Consider the following 14,696-nt stretch of genomic DNA (forward strand, 5'->3'; position numbering starts at 1 on the left):
ATTGGTAGTAGGTAGGTATTAGATATTTCCCTATTTCATAGACTGTTAACTGAAATATTACAATTCTTATCGAATGCTTTTACAAACTGAGTTCAAAGTGTTTCTAAAATTCTGAGCATGTGTAATAAATATTTACGTTACAAGCATAAAACATAGTTGTTTCGTGATCGTATTTGTGAGATGAGGGTTATAAGTGTGCTGATGGCTGAGACGCTCGACCCTGTACAGAGGTCGATGGCATTACTGCCGGAATTGTTGGTGAAATAGTTTGTACGGGATCTACTATGTTTTGGATATGGCTTAATTGGGTAGCAGTAAAGGGGAATGTTTTTGTTATAATTATAAGAATTTATGCAGCGAACCCGGAAAACAGTGTAGAATATAGACGTAAATAATTATTAAGTTATGGAATGATTTTGAAAATAAAGTTAACATCAATCGTATCAATATAACTTCAATTAATTTAAAATGATTTTATAGAATGAACAAATATTGAGCATGCTTAAAAATATAGATATAAGTAAATGGATCGTAATTTAAATACATTTCGCTTACGCTACGCTTCGGGCTGTTTCATGACTACCAAATGTAATTTACGAACGCTACAAAATGATATGCCGTCTCCATTTTAATGTTTAATGTTCGTGTGCCGTGGCAGCTGCCAAAGAATTAATTGAAGTGATCTCAAAGAGGCCCAGTATACAATCTTTACTTGTTACATGGTTGCTCATTTGTATACTTCTGGTAGGTTTAATAGAATGTAACTCTAAAGGAAGTCGTGATTGACATTCAAGCAATCAATCGATTATTACTTGATTTTATTAGATGGCTGATTTGATAATAGGGGTGTAAGTACCTATACTGTATAGACTGTATTCTGTAACTTGAAACTTCCTTTATTAGCTACTATTTTCCGATTTTGTTTGAACAGCATGTTTGAAGACCCTGCGGCACAGTCGTTATTGTAATCATTAAAATAATAAGAGCCACTAATGAGATAATACTGCGTTCTTCTTTTGTTTGATGTCTCAGTATGGTTGTCTCTTTATCAGTCGTTTTTGTTTGTTATGGAAGCCTTCCTTAGTTCTAGATGAACTTGTTCCACAGATTTCTAAATAGATAGAACCTCTTGTACGTCTAGTAATAGTCTTTTTATCTATACGAATTTATGGAAATTTTGTCTAACACAAGCATTTTATACGTTTGTTCCTTGAAATTATTGAAAGGACTGAAGAATGACTGTTCCATTGTATGCATACGATTTATAAAAATAATATGCAATCGTATAAATAATTGTTTTCTCAAAACTGTAAACGTTGAAGTTTAAACGCTTACGCAATCAAAGGAAGCAGTCGATATTCTAAGAATTGCATTATCTCCGTGAATATTGTGTTTGCCTTTGAGGTCGCGTCTGATACAGTTTCAGGCTCATTGCAGATTTGCAATAGTTTCGTAGAACAATGGAGGGGAATGCACGACCTCGATTGTCACTGCCACGGGACTGGCGGATTGTTGTTTTGAGAATCTTGAATATATTTTTAAGTTTAATAGATTCTCTTAAAGGTGATTTTTCAAGTTTAGGATTAATAAATCCTGATTATAATCATCATAGGAATCTGTTTGCAATAGATCAATAAGTGTGGTCAGTATGGTTTTCCTGTAATTCATAATTTTTGCTATAATCATGAATTAATACATCTTTTTAAAAGATGGTGTTCCCCAGGGTCCAATACTTGGCCCGTTTATTTCAGTAATTTGTTTTAATAAAATAGGAACTGTAATGTTACAAAACGAGATAAACTGTATGATATTCTATGTGCTAAATTATATCGTACGCTCTCCAATTTTTATTTGATATATTACAGCTCTTATCGCTCGACCCATTTTGGGAAGTACGAAAACAATTGACCTGTTTTTACAAAACTGCGCGAAATTTTGTCGTCGACGGTGATTTTGCAATATTATCCTTTATATTGTTATTTGCAACAAGCCGTGTCCCGCGGTTTTACCTGCATTGCCCCGCTCCTATTTATTTTAGCGTGATGATATAATATAGCCTATAAGCCTTCCTCGATAAATGGATTATCTAACAGAGAATTTGAAATTTGTTCAATAATTTTTCATATCGGGCCCGGGGTTCCCGAGATTAGCGCATTCAAGCAAGCAAACAAACTCTTCAGCTTAATCATATTAGTATAGATATATCGTTGTTGATATTTAATGTATTTAGCTCGTACGATCACAGTTAATGGAAGGAAAGCGCCATGTTGCAAACAGGTTCCAAACTGACGGGGACTTGATTTAATGAGCCTTCTTGTGAATCCATATTTTAATCATGTGTACATTAATGTATGGTTCGTAACTGAAATTTTATATATAAGTTGTAATATATTATACTGTAACTAGCTTACCGCCCGCGGCTTCGCCTGCTTTGTCTAAAACCTAATAAATTATATACTAAAACCTTCCTCTTGAATCACTCTATCTATTAAAAAAAGCCGCATCAAAATCCGTTGCGTAGTTTTAAGCATACAAAGGGAAATAGGGACAGAGAAAGCGACTTTGTTTTATATACTACTAGCGGTCCGCCCCGGCTTCGCCCGTGGTACATATTCACGTTTTCTCTACATAAGAACCATCTTCGAACTTCAAGGAATATTATAAAAAAATAATTAACGAAATCGGTTAAGCCGTTCTCAAGTTATGCGCTTACCAACACATTTTGGGATTCATTTTTATATTATAGAAGATAGATATGAAGTGATGTTAGAAAATTTTGCTTGAACATTTTTTATTTTTGAAATAAGTTTAATATTTGCCCTAACGGCTCTCTGACAACGTTTACTTTAAAAGCAATGGATGATCTATCTCTTATTTATTTCGTTTTATTTTTGTTTTGTATGAAATTGAATTGTGTACGTTTGTTTATCATAAATAGGGCAACGGAAATTCGAAATGTTTATTTTTAGTAGATTTCTTTTTATCCCGGGGAACTAATACCGGATGTAGACCAGACTATATTTATTAGTTTAATGAAAAAAAATATTTAATATAATAAATAATGCTTCATATTTTCATTTGGCCTCGATTGAAATTCGTCTGGCAATGACTAAAGTTCAATGTGGAATTTGGTTGTTCATCGTTTTTTTTATTTATATCTTTCCGTTCATTCATGATGTTAACGTAAATAAATGCATGTAGTGTAAACACAGCGTTACATTGAACAGATACTAAGGCTATTTGCATGTACATACTTGTCTGTGGGCAATTAGGGTAACTACCGGTTTTAAGGTGCTGCTACATGACAGGTCTTAGAGAGCTAAGAAATGATGTGTTCAAGGAACACTTGTTGTTGATTTTGAACTATATGATGTTTGTTTCGTGCTTATGTAGTACCTACTAGCTGTGCCCTGCGGTTTTACCCGCAATGCTTAACTCCTTTTGGTCTTAGCTTGATGATATATCCTTATGTACCTACCGTATTAAATCATTTTGTATGATTGTAAATATTTTACTTGATGTGGTTTAAATAAATAAATAAATAATATAGCCTATAGCCTTCTTTGATAAATGAGCTATCTAACACCGGAAGATTTTTCCAAATCGGACCAGTAGTTCCTGAGATTAGCGCGTTCAAACAAACAAACAAAACAAAAATTCTTCAGCTATATAATACTAGCTGCTCCGCGCGGTTTCACCCCCGTGGCTCCACTCCTGTTGCCCGTAGCATGATGAAATATAGCCTATAACCCTCCTCGATAACTGGGCTATCTAACACCGAAAGAATTTTTCAAATCGGACCAGTAGTTCCTGAGATTAGCGCGTTCAAACAAACAAATTCTTCAGCTTTATAATATTCAAGTATAGATTCAGTAGGTATTTAAATGGTAAGTAAGGGTTGGTTCACACTAATTTTATTGTATTATTGTTAAACTTTGAGAAATTTATCTCGTATTCATTTGGATGGAACCCTGCTAAAAACATAATTATAACTCATGCATGTTCAATTATGGCCTGTATTTCATTAAGCAGAAGATTTCGATTCTCGTGCAGTCGCTGTAGCAAATTGCATTTCATTCAGTTGTACGATATTGAATTATATGCATATACGTATAGAGTTGAAGATCGTGCAAATTGTACATATTACGGGTAGTTTGACAAGGAAATACGATCGCAGATTGCTTTCCCGATTACGTCTGGCCTGAAATTTCGTTTGCGAATTGATGCGGTTTATGCCGGCACTTCACATAGGCCAACGCGTTCGCAAGCGCGTTGGCACATGCACTTGTCCAATGTGTAGAACGGGCGTTCGCGCGCTCGTGGTAGGTATTTGAACGTTGGCCAGCGCGCTCGCGAGCTTGCCGCGCGGTGTCGGAAACATCAAAGGACACTTGTCGCAAGCTTGGCGCACCATCCACACATTGGCCGCGCGATCAGTTTGACTGTAGCAGCTATCAGGAGTGCACGTTTTTTTCGTGCGGCGAATTAACACCTAACTTGACAAAATGGCGAACAATATGAGTAACGAGGAAACATTTAAATTTATTGAGCTCTATCAGAGTGAAAACTGCCTGTAGAACCCAAAAAATAAGTACCATAAAAATAAAAATGTTGTACCTATGTATTAAAAGTGCAAAATAAATAAGGTTCTTGGACATGCCGTTTTTCTCACAATGTTTTACTTCACAAAGAGCATCCTACTTTAATATTATTTATTTATTCAATTTATTTCAGATAATTGCAATATCCATATAATTGTTAGTATCTTGGTACCTTAAAAACTACGTTAGTATTAAAATTACACAATTAATTATTAACAATACTATTTTAAATCAAAATGTGCTTGAGACATGGATTTTAATCCAATGTCTCAAGACATTGCATTATAAATGTGAAAGTGTGTTTATTTCTTTGTTTGTTACATCCATTTTGAATACGTCCGCACATTGGCTCGAACCAAACCATACTGAACGACCTTCCAATGTGTGGATTACTCACAAGCGCGTTTGCAAGCGCACCGCCAGCGCGCTGGCGAATGCGCTGGCCTATGTGTAGAGGCGACATTACATGTTTGCGGTTTTGTACGCAACTGATAACGGATAAATTATGTGAAATAAGGAATATAGTTAAGTAGTATTTATTATAATCATGTGAGTTTTGACATAAATGGCTATGATCCTGAGGTGGTAAATTCATTATTGCAATATATACCTATAGAATTTGCAACACAATATGTGTAGAAATATTTACAATTGCATCCATCCGGCTATTGTAGAATATGACTGCATAATTAATGAGCTGTGATGCGGCATGTGCAAGTAATTATGAGAAAATATATACATACTAAATAAATGTTGCTCTTTTAGGATATCCTTATTGTTTAGGCCTTAGGGGTTTAAAAATAACGTCCTAACGACCCTTTGTTTCTTTCCGAATAAATATAAATATTTCTTGAAATTAAGTGAGTTTGTTACAATCAATCTTAAAAAAGAATATTGATGATTACTTTTAAGCTAAAGTCCTAGCCTTAATAGATGTCAGATTTGTTGGAGAGAGTTTGTTGTGTATGGAAGCTGTAGTAGTGGAAAAATACAAGTTGTTCAATTTCTCAGAAAGCTACATGTTTCTTGTTTGTTGTGTAAAAGGAATAAGATAAATTTAATAAAGGTTGGGTACTGGTACATGAACTTCTATCAATAATGCTCGAAGTAAATATACAATCAATCTATCTTCATACAAATTACAGTTTTTTTTTCAATTTTCTCTACATCTGGAACTCATTCTTTCATTTTTCCGTTTCGGGATAACCTAGTGAATGGTATTTTACCAAGTACGTTACCATTTAGCAACGATTTATATTTCATACATTCTATATTATTTCCTTATACATATAAATAAAATCTCGTATGTACATGAATGACCTGCCGTGCAAGTTATCGCCAATTCAGCCTGAGCTGTCAACTTTCCCGCGTGGGGGCGATGCTGGCCATTCAAATGGCCGATAGATTTAATGAATTATTTATTTCACATAATTGTAACGCCTGTAACGTTAGGATGTATCTGCTGGTTCTTCTCTAATTAGTTTTCACACTACATTTTGCATCAGATAGGCCGCTGGCGTTAGAAATTGCTTGTGCTGTCTTCGATGCTGTTATGAAGGTATATTTATGATTTAAGTACTTGGGACATGCTAAGTTAATGGTTCAATTTGTTTAGTCAAGTTGTTAGAAACAGGTCTAAAGGATAACGCAAGTTTTGGTTATAATAGCAAGAATACAATAATCTCCTTGAACTGGCAACATATAGTTCGATAATTTATAGCAGTGCAGAGATATCATGCTGGGCTTTATTTCAAATGTTCTTGATGATAGAACAGATGATAATAATTATTTATACTATATTTGTATATTTATATATGCGTTATCACACTTGCACTAGTACAAATTAAAATGAGAACAAAAAGCATAGTTAACAAACAAACGAAATCAAATAAAATATCCCGTGGGACCATGTTACCGCCATTTAACTTCGATCGAACGGCTAGCTAAGGAACGGCAGCGAAATGCGAGATAAAATGCACTATAGAGATCGTAAAATGGCCCGCCAAGGAGCGGGTCAGCGACCGCCGCTCACATGTGCTATTGGTGAATGGAGTTTTATCGTTTTCGAAATAGATTTATTGTAGTAACCCAATAGTTTGGTTTGAATGAATGTTCGCACGCACATGCGTTTTTAAGGTATGCTAGGGTGAAGTTCCGTAGAATTGTTTTGGTTGTTTGCTTTTTTATTGGCACTTTAGGTATCATTAATTTTGGGATATACTTTTATGATGAAAGTAAACAAAAGTTGATGCAAACTTGATATTGAGTATCACAGGCTGACCGTAAACAGTCTTGAATTACGATACGCACCTTTTATCAGAGGTGTAAGATTATGATGTGTCATGTGATTGAATTTTATTGATTTTTCAGATTGATATGCGATAAATGGCTTTCTTGTTGTATATAAATAAGTCCATAAGAAATACAAAATCGAAATTATTGAATATCCCACACATTTTTGCAGAGGCCGATTTGTGTTTTTACAAATATTGAAAACTACGCAAAAACATATAAAATAATAGAATCGACAGTCTGATATCAAAACTAAAATACACATTAAAAAATGTTTAACACATAGGTACAGCTGTTGCAGTGTAAACAGAAGTTGTCGAAATTGGCCTTATTATGCGTATGTTTAATTAACGGAATGCCACTCGCGTTAGGAATCACTTGTTACTTGTTAAATGCCTAAATGGACTAAATAGTAATAACTAATAATGTTCGAATGGTTTTTCGTAGCTGAAGTTATGAAATGATCAGTGCATTTAATTTTAACTTATAGGAAAGTTATTTAGTGTACACGTCTTAATAAAAATCGTATAAGTATGGAAATTTTTTGTTTCGTTAAAAATATACCTAACTAGTCAAACTTTGTTATTATGTGATTTTAATCTCCTAATATTTATATTTTATCGGGATATATTATTTGTATCATATTAATAATCTGGGTTCTCTATTTTATATTACTACTAGTGGTCCGCCCCGGCTTCGCCCTTGGTACCTACATGTTTAAACTATCCTATCTCTCAAGTTGGATCGAACTGCACATGGTGTGCGAATATTATTATAATCGGTTAAGGGGTTTAGGAGCCCATTGAGGACAAACATTGTGACACGAGATTTATATATATATTAAGAAGAAAGAAGATGATACAAAAAATATGAAAAACAAATGAATGATTTGTTATTTATCTGACGGGATTTAAATTATAACAATTACTTATGATTTTTGTAGGGTATAATATAACTTCTATTCGTAGTCACTGAATTAATTGTGACAATAAGGGGCCCGTATGTTCTTAAATATGAATCAAGGTGCTTATTGAAGACAATTATTATTCTTGGGTTTATTATTAAGCCTGATTCCCACGACATGTTTGCTTCACAAACCCAACCGCGCCACACCACAGAGCAAGTAATATAGGAAGAGACGGCACTCAGTACTTCGATTTCGAGCTCACGCACACATATGCATTCCTTATCTTCCCGTGAATCTTATATACCAACATAGAGAAGTTCACGTCAAAAATGACCCACATTGCTACCAACATTTAAAAATTCACGTTGCTAGTGATGTCCCTTTAAGAGAACAAGTATCGATAAAACTTCATATCGATATCGATAAAATTATCGATGCTCGGTACAGCACTACTAACCCCATTTATAATTTCATACCTAATCAAATTTATAGGAAGGGAAAATAAAACATCAACAATTTAGATCAATAAGTTTATTATGTATAACATTTTTATATAATATTAAAACTCACTATTAACAGCAAAAATGAATAATTTCATTTGTAGGACTTATTCGGCTACAATAGTAACTATGTGAATACAACAGCTAGATTCACATTTTATTCTTTTCCTTGAAATATTTAGCGGGATTTCTGTTGGATAATCTCGTTCTAAATTTCGATTCCAATATTATAATAATATTATGTAATTATGCATGGTTGCCGTTCGCGGTTCGATTCGCCATATTGGAATTATACAAAAGCCGTTGTTTTCTTTGCTGTTTGCACATAATAAAATCTCCTCTCCAATTGATTCTTCAGGCAGAACATGTATTAGAGATATTTTCTCATAAATTGTTATGTAATTATTATATTATATCCTCCTATATGAACAGTCATTGGGTTACATATTGCAAATATTGATTCGCAATCACAATCATTTACACATAACACTTTTTTCACTTTTGGCAAAAATAACAACAAATTGGAAGAGCAGGCTAAGTTAAATGTATTTGGGATAATTCAATGTACAGCTACTAGCCGAGTAAATAACAAAATCTACGTTAAACGACGAACAAATTTTATAAACTATCCTCTTGCTCTATCCGAAAACAAACAATAAACGCCATTTTGAATTTAAAATTTTATACAACAAATCAACATCAAGTTGTCTATGACCATTGACAAGAAATCGAAGGAAGAAAGAAATAATTTATTTATGTATCAAGTTAAAACTAAAATATACAAAAATAAGATTAAAAAAAAGCAGAAATAATAATAAATAATTAAAACTAAATTAATTTTATAATTTATATATTATTAAATCGGAGAGGCCAACATTAGAAACATTTTTTTATTTTTTCTAAATGGTGGCTTACAATATTCACGGGTAGCTCTTGGAAAAGTACAATATAATATGAACTCTATATACATGAAATTAAGTTTAAAATTACTTGATAATGTAAAGCTAACCAAAACGATGTTCTAAGTGTCGGCCCACTGCGCCACACCATACCACATGCCATGGGAATCGGCGCGCTTGTGATCGCCTGCCGAGGTTTGTGCTATCCATCGGGAGTCGGTAAGATCAAAGGTGCGGCGTGGCGCGGTGTGTCGAAGTCCGTCGATGTTCGTCGTGGACTCGTGGTCCGTCGGGGCTTGCGTATGCGTCGGTACTCGGTTGTAATTAATTGTAATCGTTCATTTCACCTGCGGCCGCGTATGCGAGTACACGTGCCGATGGAGTGGACCAACAATCAAATTTTCGAGTTTTTAACACTTTATCAAAACGAACCAGCTTTATGGGATTGCACAAAGGCTGAACACAAAAATAGAAATGACATTAATGATGATTAACATCTTGTAATGACCCACAGATTAGGTATTAGTAGGAATGACCGTCCACCGTGCTCGCCAGTGCTTGCCATACGCAGACATGCCGTGGGAACGCTCAGTTCAAATCGCGACGGACGGCGACATGCGCTTGTCGTCTGCCGATGCTTGTGAAGCAGACATGCCGTGGGAACCCACCTGATGAGAGTTATCTCTTTTAGTTCTACAAGAGTTGATTTTGGTGTAGTTGGTGATTGACGTGGTTATATTTTATGTTTTTGATAGTACGTATTAATGATTTACAGGGAAAGGCAAAGATTAACGGCGTTTCATTCTTATAATAACTGCGTGTGTCTCTAGTCTGGAATAATAACAGACCAAATATTTACATAACACACGTAACACATATTATACAATCTTAGATATAGTTATTATAAAATGCACGCTTTTCAATTCCTAGAATGTAGGTATTTACTATTTGTATAAACTTCAAAAATAAATATGAAGCACTTCATTACATCAACAGTTAATTAGATAATGACAGGCTTATTCAAAACGATGATTCAAATTTCCGCACAGCATTTGATGAGATGCAATTGATTTACTATGAATTATCGATCTCGTATCGGTAAAAGTGATGAAATTTTAAACAAATTTTAATAGAATAGAGCCTAATGTTTCAAAAGAATGCGAATTTATTAGTAAACATTATATATATCATACAAACATAGATATTGATCTAGGAGTTATAATTATTCATAACTTTATAACGTTCATTAACCCCATTATATTTACTCGTTAAATATGCAAATATATTTACGATAAGAAATTGCATCTTTGATGTATTACCGTCTTGAATGAAATCCTAGTACCTACTTACTGCTACATTTTTAATGAATATTTCAGCAGAATTTTTAAGTGATGTAGTAGTGAATTATTAATTAGTCTTTCACCTGCAGTTTAGCTCGTGTCCAAAATGTGTTTCTCGTCAAAATAATATCCATTGAATAATCTATACTAATATTATAAAGCTGAAGAGTTTGTTTGTTTGTTTGAACGCGCTAATCTCGGGAACTACTGGTCCGATTTGAAAAATTCTTTCGGTGTTAGATAGTTCATTTATCGAGGAAGGCTGTAGGATATATCATCACGCTACGCCACGCCACGCGGGTGAAACCGCGGGGCACAGCTAGTACATAATACATGCAAACGACCATGCGGGTAACCCGACAGTCCCGACACCGAGCACATTAAGATTGCCCTACCACATCAAGATGGCAAGTAATTTGATTTTAATGGTGCAATGTATTAAAAGGTAGCGGTTTGCCCAGTGGCTGTACCGTTATCGAATCACCATAAAAACAATAATGCGTCAGTCAAGTGTTGCAGGCAGTAGGTGATGCAGTGTCTTGAATGTTAAACAGCCTGGTTCGATCTTGTATAGTTACTTGATGATGTCTGGGTACAAATGAGAATGTCTAGGGATTTGATGGTAGGAGATTGCGTATTGTCGGTTTTAATTCGGTTTGTAATTAGGTTCGAATAGGCCAGAAATTTAATGAAGGTGGTAGGGAATTCGCAAAATTATGGTGATAAGCGAAATTAAAAGTACTCGCTAAGAATAATATTGTCTCCATACAAAAAAATTAATCTAAATCAATAAAAGTACGTTTATTCAGACATCGGGATTATCTTGGCAAAAAAATTAGGTATTACTTACACTTTATTTTTTTTTACGCTATGAATGATAAAATATGCAAAAATAAAGTCTTCATTAATATACAAACTGTTTCAATAGGTACTGATAACAATCTAAATTTGCGAATTAAAAACATCGTAAATTTTATTCCTGATTGTTTAAGTTAGCCCAGAATTCCCAGATAGTTTTGTACTTGATTGTACTTGAAAATTGAAAACATAACAACTGAGGTTATGAAAACATTTCAAAAAGTATAATAATGTTATAGTCTACACACGTGCTGCGGCTATGCAAAATTATGCCAGCAGCCTAGCTAGAAGGTACGAGCGTCATAAATTTTTAAAAGTATATTTACTAAGCCCCAGAGGCGGGTGTGCTATAATGAATTCCGGCGGCGCTCCCCCTGGGCCTAAATTATGCCATTCTGAATAGCACAGCCTTACCGCGCCCCGGAGTGCTATGCGTCCCGGAAAATGGGTTGTATGCTGGTAAATAGACACTTTGTGGGACGCAGGCAACTATTAAACCTTGGTCCGTTGGGAAAGGGTAGAAAGATTGTGCGATGTTGCGTGGATGGTGTGCGTTGATAGGTTTTTGTTGTTTGTTTTACGTGCTCTATTTTTCTTTTGAGGGTTGTTGTTTATTGTAAGATTGTTTAGATGCAGCAGAATTGCTATAAGAGTGTGTTTAATAGCACTGTATTTATTAGATAACACAAAATTTAACTGAATTATTGAAAATTATTAAATAGTAGGTCACAATGTTATTGACATTTTTTCCCTTACCCTACTATAGAATTTATTCATGAAAGATTCGTGCTATTTTCTTATTGAAAATTATTTTATTGTTTAAGAGATGTGATCATATTGTTAAATTTATATATTTTTCTATTGCAGGACGAGGAATCTTTAGAGTCAACGCGTACGGTAGCGAACATAACACACCACAGCATAATGTATGCGCCGAAGTGCCTTGTGATTGTGTCGCGGCAAGACTACATAGATACGTTTCGGGTTAGTATGTTTGTATGCTAATAAAATTTTAAATTCAATAATTCACTTCACAGTTTTTAACTTGAATTTTTAATGTGAAATGTTTTAGCTCTTAAAAACTATTCAATTTATTGGATATAAATATTGCACAGATTATGAGATTAGCTTGAAAAAGCTATTTTCGCATTCGATAATTTGTCAACTCTACATAATATATCAAAGCTTCATATCGCGAGTTAAGCAGCAACCTAAGAGCTAGCGCGCACGAGCAACTTTGTCTCCGCAACTATTTTGTCTCTCCCATCAATTGTATGGGGAGTTGCGTCGCTACGTGCGCGCACTTTCATACTAGCCCATGGGTGGGAGAGACAAAATAGTTGCGGAGACAAAATAGTTGCGGAGACAAAGTTGCTCGTGCGCGCTGGCTCTAAGAGCTAGCGCGCAAGAGCAACTTTTGTCTCCGCAACTATTTTGTCTCTCCCATCAACTCTATGGGCTAGTAAGAAAGTGCGCGCACGTAGCAACGCAACTTCCTATAGAGTTAATGGGAGAGACAAAATAGTTGCGGAGACAAAAGTTGCTCTTGCGCGCTAGCTCTTAATCATGCCTAAATATGAGCAAACGATGCTAATTTGCATCGGTTTTTGTTGAATCAGTAAAAATTAGCAAAGCTGAGCAAAACTACGAAGGTTCAAGCAACTGTAGAGTTAATGCATTATACAATGTTTTATGTTGGTTGCATTTTACTCTGAATAGATTGATTATGGCCACTTAAAATCGAAAGAGTATCAGGAATTCGGTTGCTAAGATCGGATCGTTTTTAGCCTAAAGGTCTAAAGCGTTTCCCGTAAGGGGCTGTCCATTAATCACGTGAGGCTCGAAAGGGGGGGAGGGGTCCATCAAAAAATCACGATTTATCACCAGGGGGAGGGGGGGTAAAGTAATATATCACGTGTATTTATTTTTTATACTCAACCGAAAAGCGGCGCGGCGTGCCAAAAAAAACATCACGTGATTAATGGATGGCCCCTAAAGTGAAAGAGGCAAGATAAAAACGTGTCAGAATAAAAGAATCATTTTATATTACATATTAGTTAATTTGTTTAAGTTGTTAGTGTATTTGAATTTGTATAAAAATTAAAATTATAATGTTATTCAGCACCGCATTGGGTTAATTCTGTAAAGGTAATTGATTTATTTAATAATAAATACTTTCAAATATTAATGAATTGCATTTAATGTAAAAGAAACACATATCACAAGATAAAATTTTCTTAACTCTATTTACAGAACTGCCTCGGCATAATCTACACAGTATGGGTAGAGAACCTTGGCGTCCCCCTCGAGACGCTAGTTGGCAACCTGGTCGGTTGCGTCCTGGTCCCCCCTCCTGGTGGGCCACAGGTTCGCTTCAGTATAGGCGCCGGGGACCGGCAGGCGTTGCAACCCCCCGCGGCTCCCCCCATGCCGGTCACGCACACATCCGTGTATATGTTACTTAGGTTGTTAGGTGAGTGCCAAAAGATTTAAAGTGTAATATTTAGATCGACTTTAAAGGCAGAGATGAGAATCGTTTAGTGAAGATAGAAGATGTAGTGGAGAACTCACGATTATTATGATAATATGATGATGATCATTCTTTACATAAGAAAAGTTATTAAATGAATAAACTGCGTTTAAGTATCAATGAAAATTGAAAAGCAAATATACTAATTATTAATATACGTGAAAATGTAATCTTCTTAATTAACTGAACAATATAGTAATAACTAAGCCTAATCGTTTAGATATTAAGTCGGGGATAAACTTGATTAAAAGGTATTTCATGATATAAGTAAGTTATAAGACATTTTTTGACGGTCGAAGAAAAATATTAGCTCCTTATTAATCTTTGAAATTTAATTAAGTCATAGTACATTTCTTATTAAAAATTTCATAAAAACTTACCTTTCCAGGTATCCACAATTCGGTAACGCTCTGGTGCGCCGTGATGAGCGAGCACAAAGTACTCCTAGTATCGTTAGCAGCGGCTCGTCTGTCCGCCGTGTGTCGAGCGCTAGCTGCCCTCATGTTCCCGTTCCGATACGCGCACGTATACATACCGCTACTCCCCGCGGGGTTAGCTGAGGTGTTGGCCACGCCCACACCGTTCTTGATAGGTGTACACTCGAGTTTGAAAGAGGAGGTCTCGGAATTGGTAAGTTATTTTGTCTTTAATATGTATTGTAAATACTTTTAAAAATTATGTGTTATATTGCAATTTTGATCTGTTAAATTGCAGATCACAATTTTCAATTGTTTGCAATCTCGCAAGTTATATTGTAATCTAATGGTTT

At 35.0% G+C, this 14,696-nt stretch overlaps 1 protein-coding gene across 1 annotated transcript in view; it reads left to right on the top strand.

The window, feature by feature from the left end:
- LOC123701313 (myotubularin-related protein 13) overlaps nt 1–14,696 on the top strand; it is a 69,363-nt gene that overhangs the window by 22,373 nt on the left and 32,294 nt on the right. Inside the window, exons 4-6 of the mRNA XM_045648738.1 lie at nt 12,265–12,381; nt 13,651–13,870; nt 14,316–14,557. Coding sequence (XP_045504694.1) covers nt 12,265–12,381; nt 13,651–13,870; nt 14,316–14,557 — 579 coding nt within the window. The remainder of the gene's footprint in view (nt 1–12,264; nt 12,382–13,650; nt 13,871–14,315; nt 14,558–14,696) is intronic.

This window comes from Colias croceus, chromosome 21, assembly GCF_905220415.1.
Source record: "Colias croceus chromosome 21, ilColCroc2.1".
In the NCBI taxonomy this organism is placed as follows: Eukaryota; Metazoa; Arthropoda; class Insecta; order Lepidoptera; family Pieridae; genus Colias; species Colias croceus.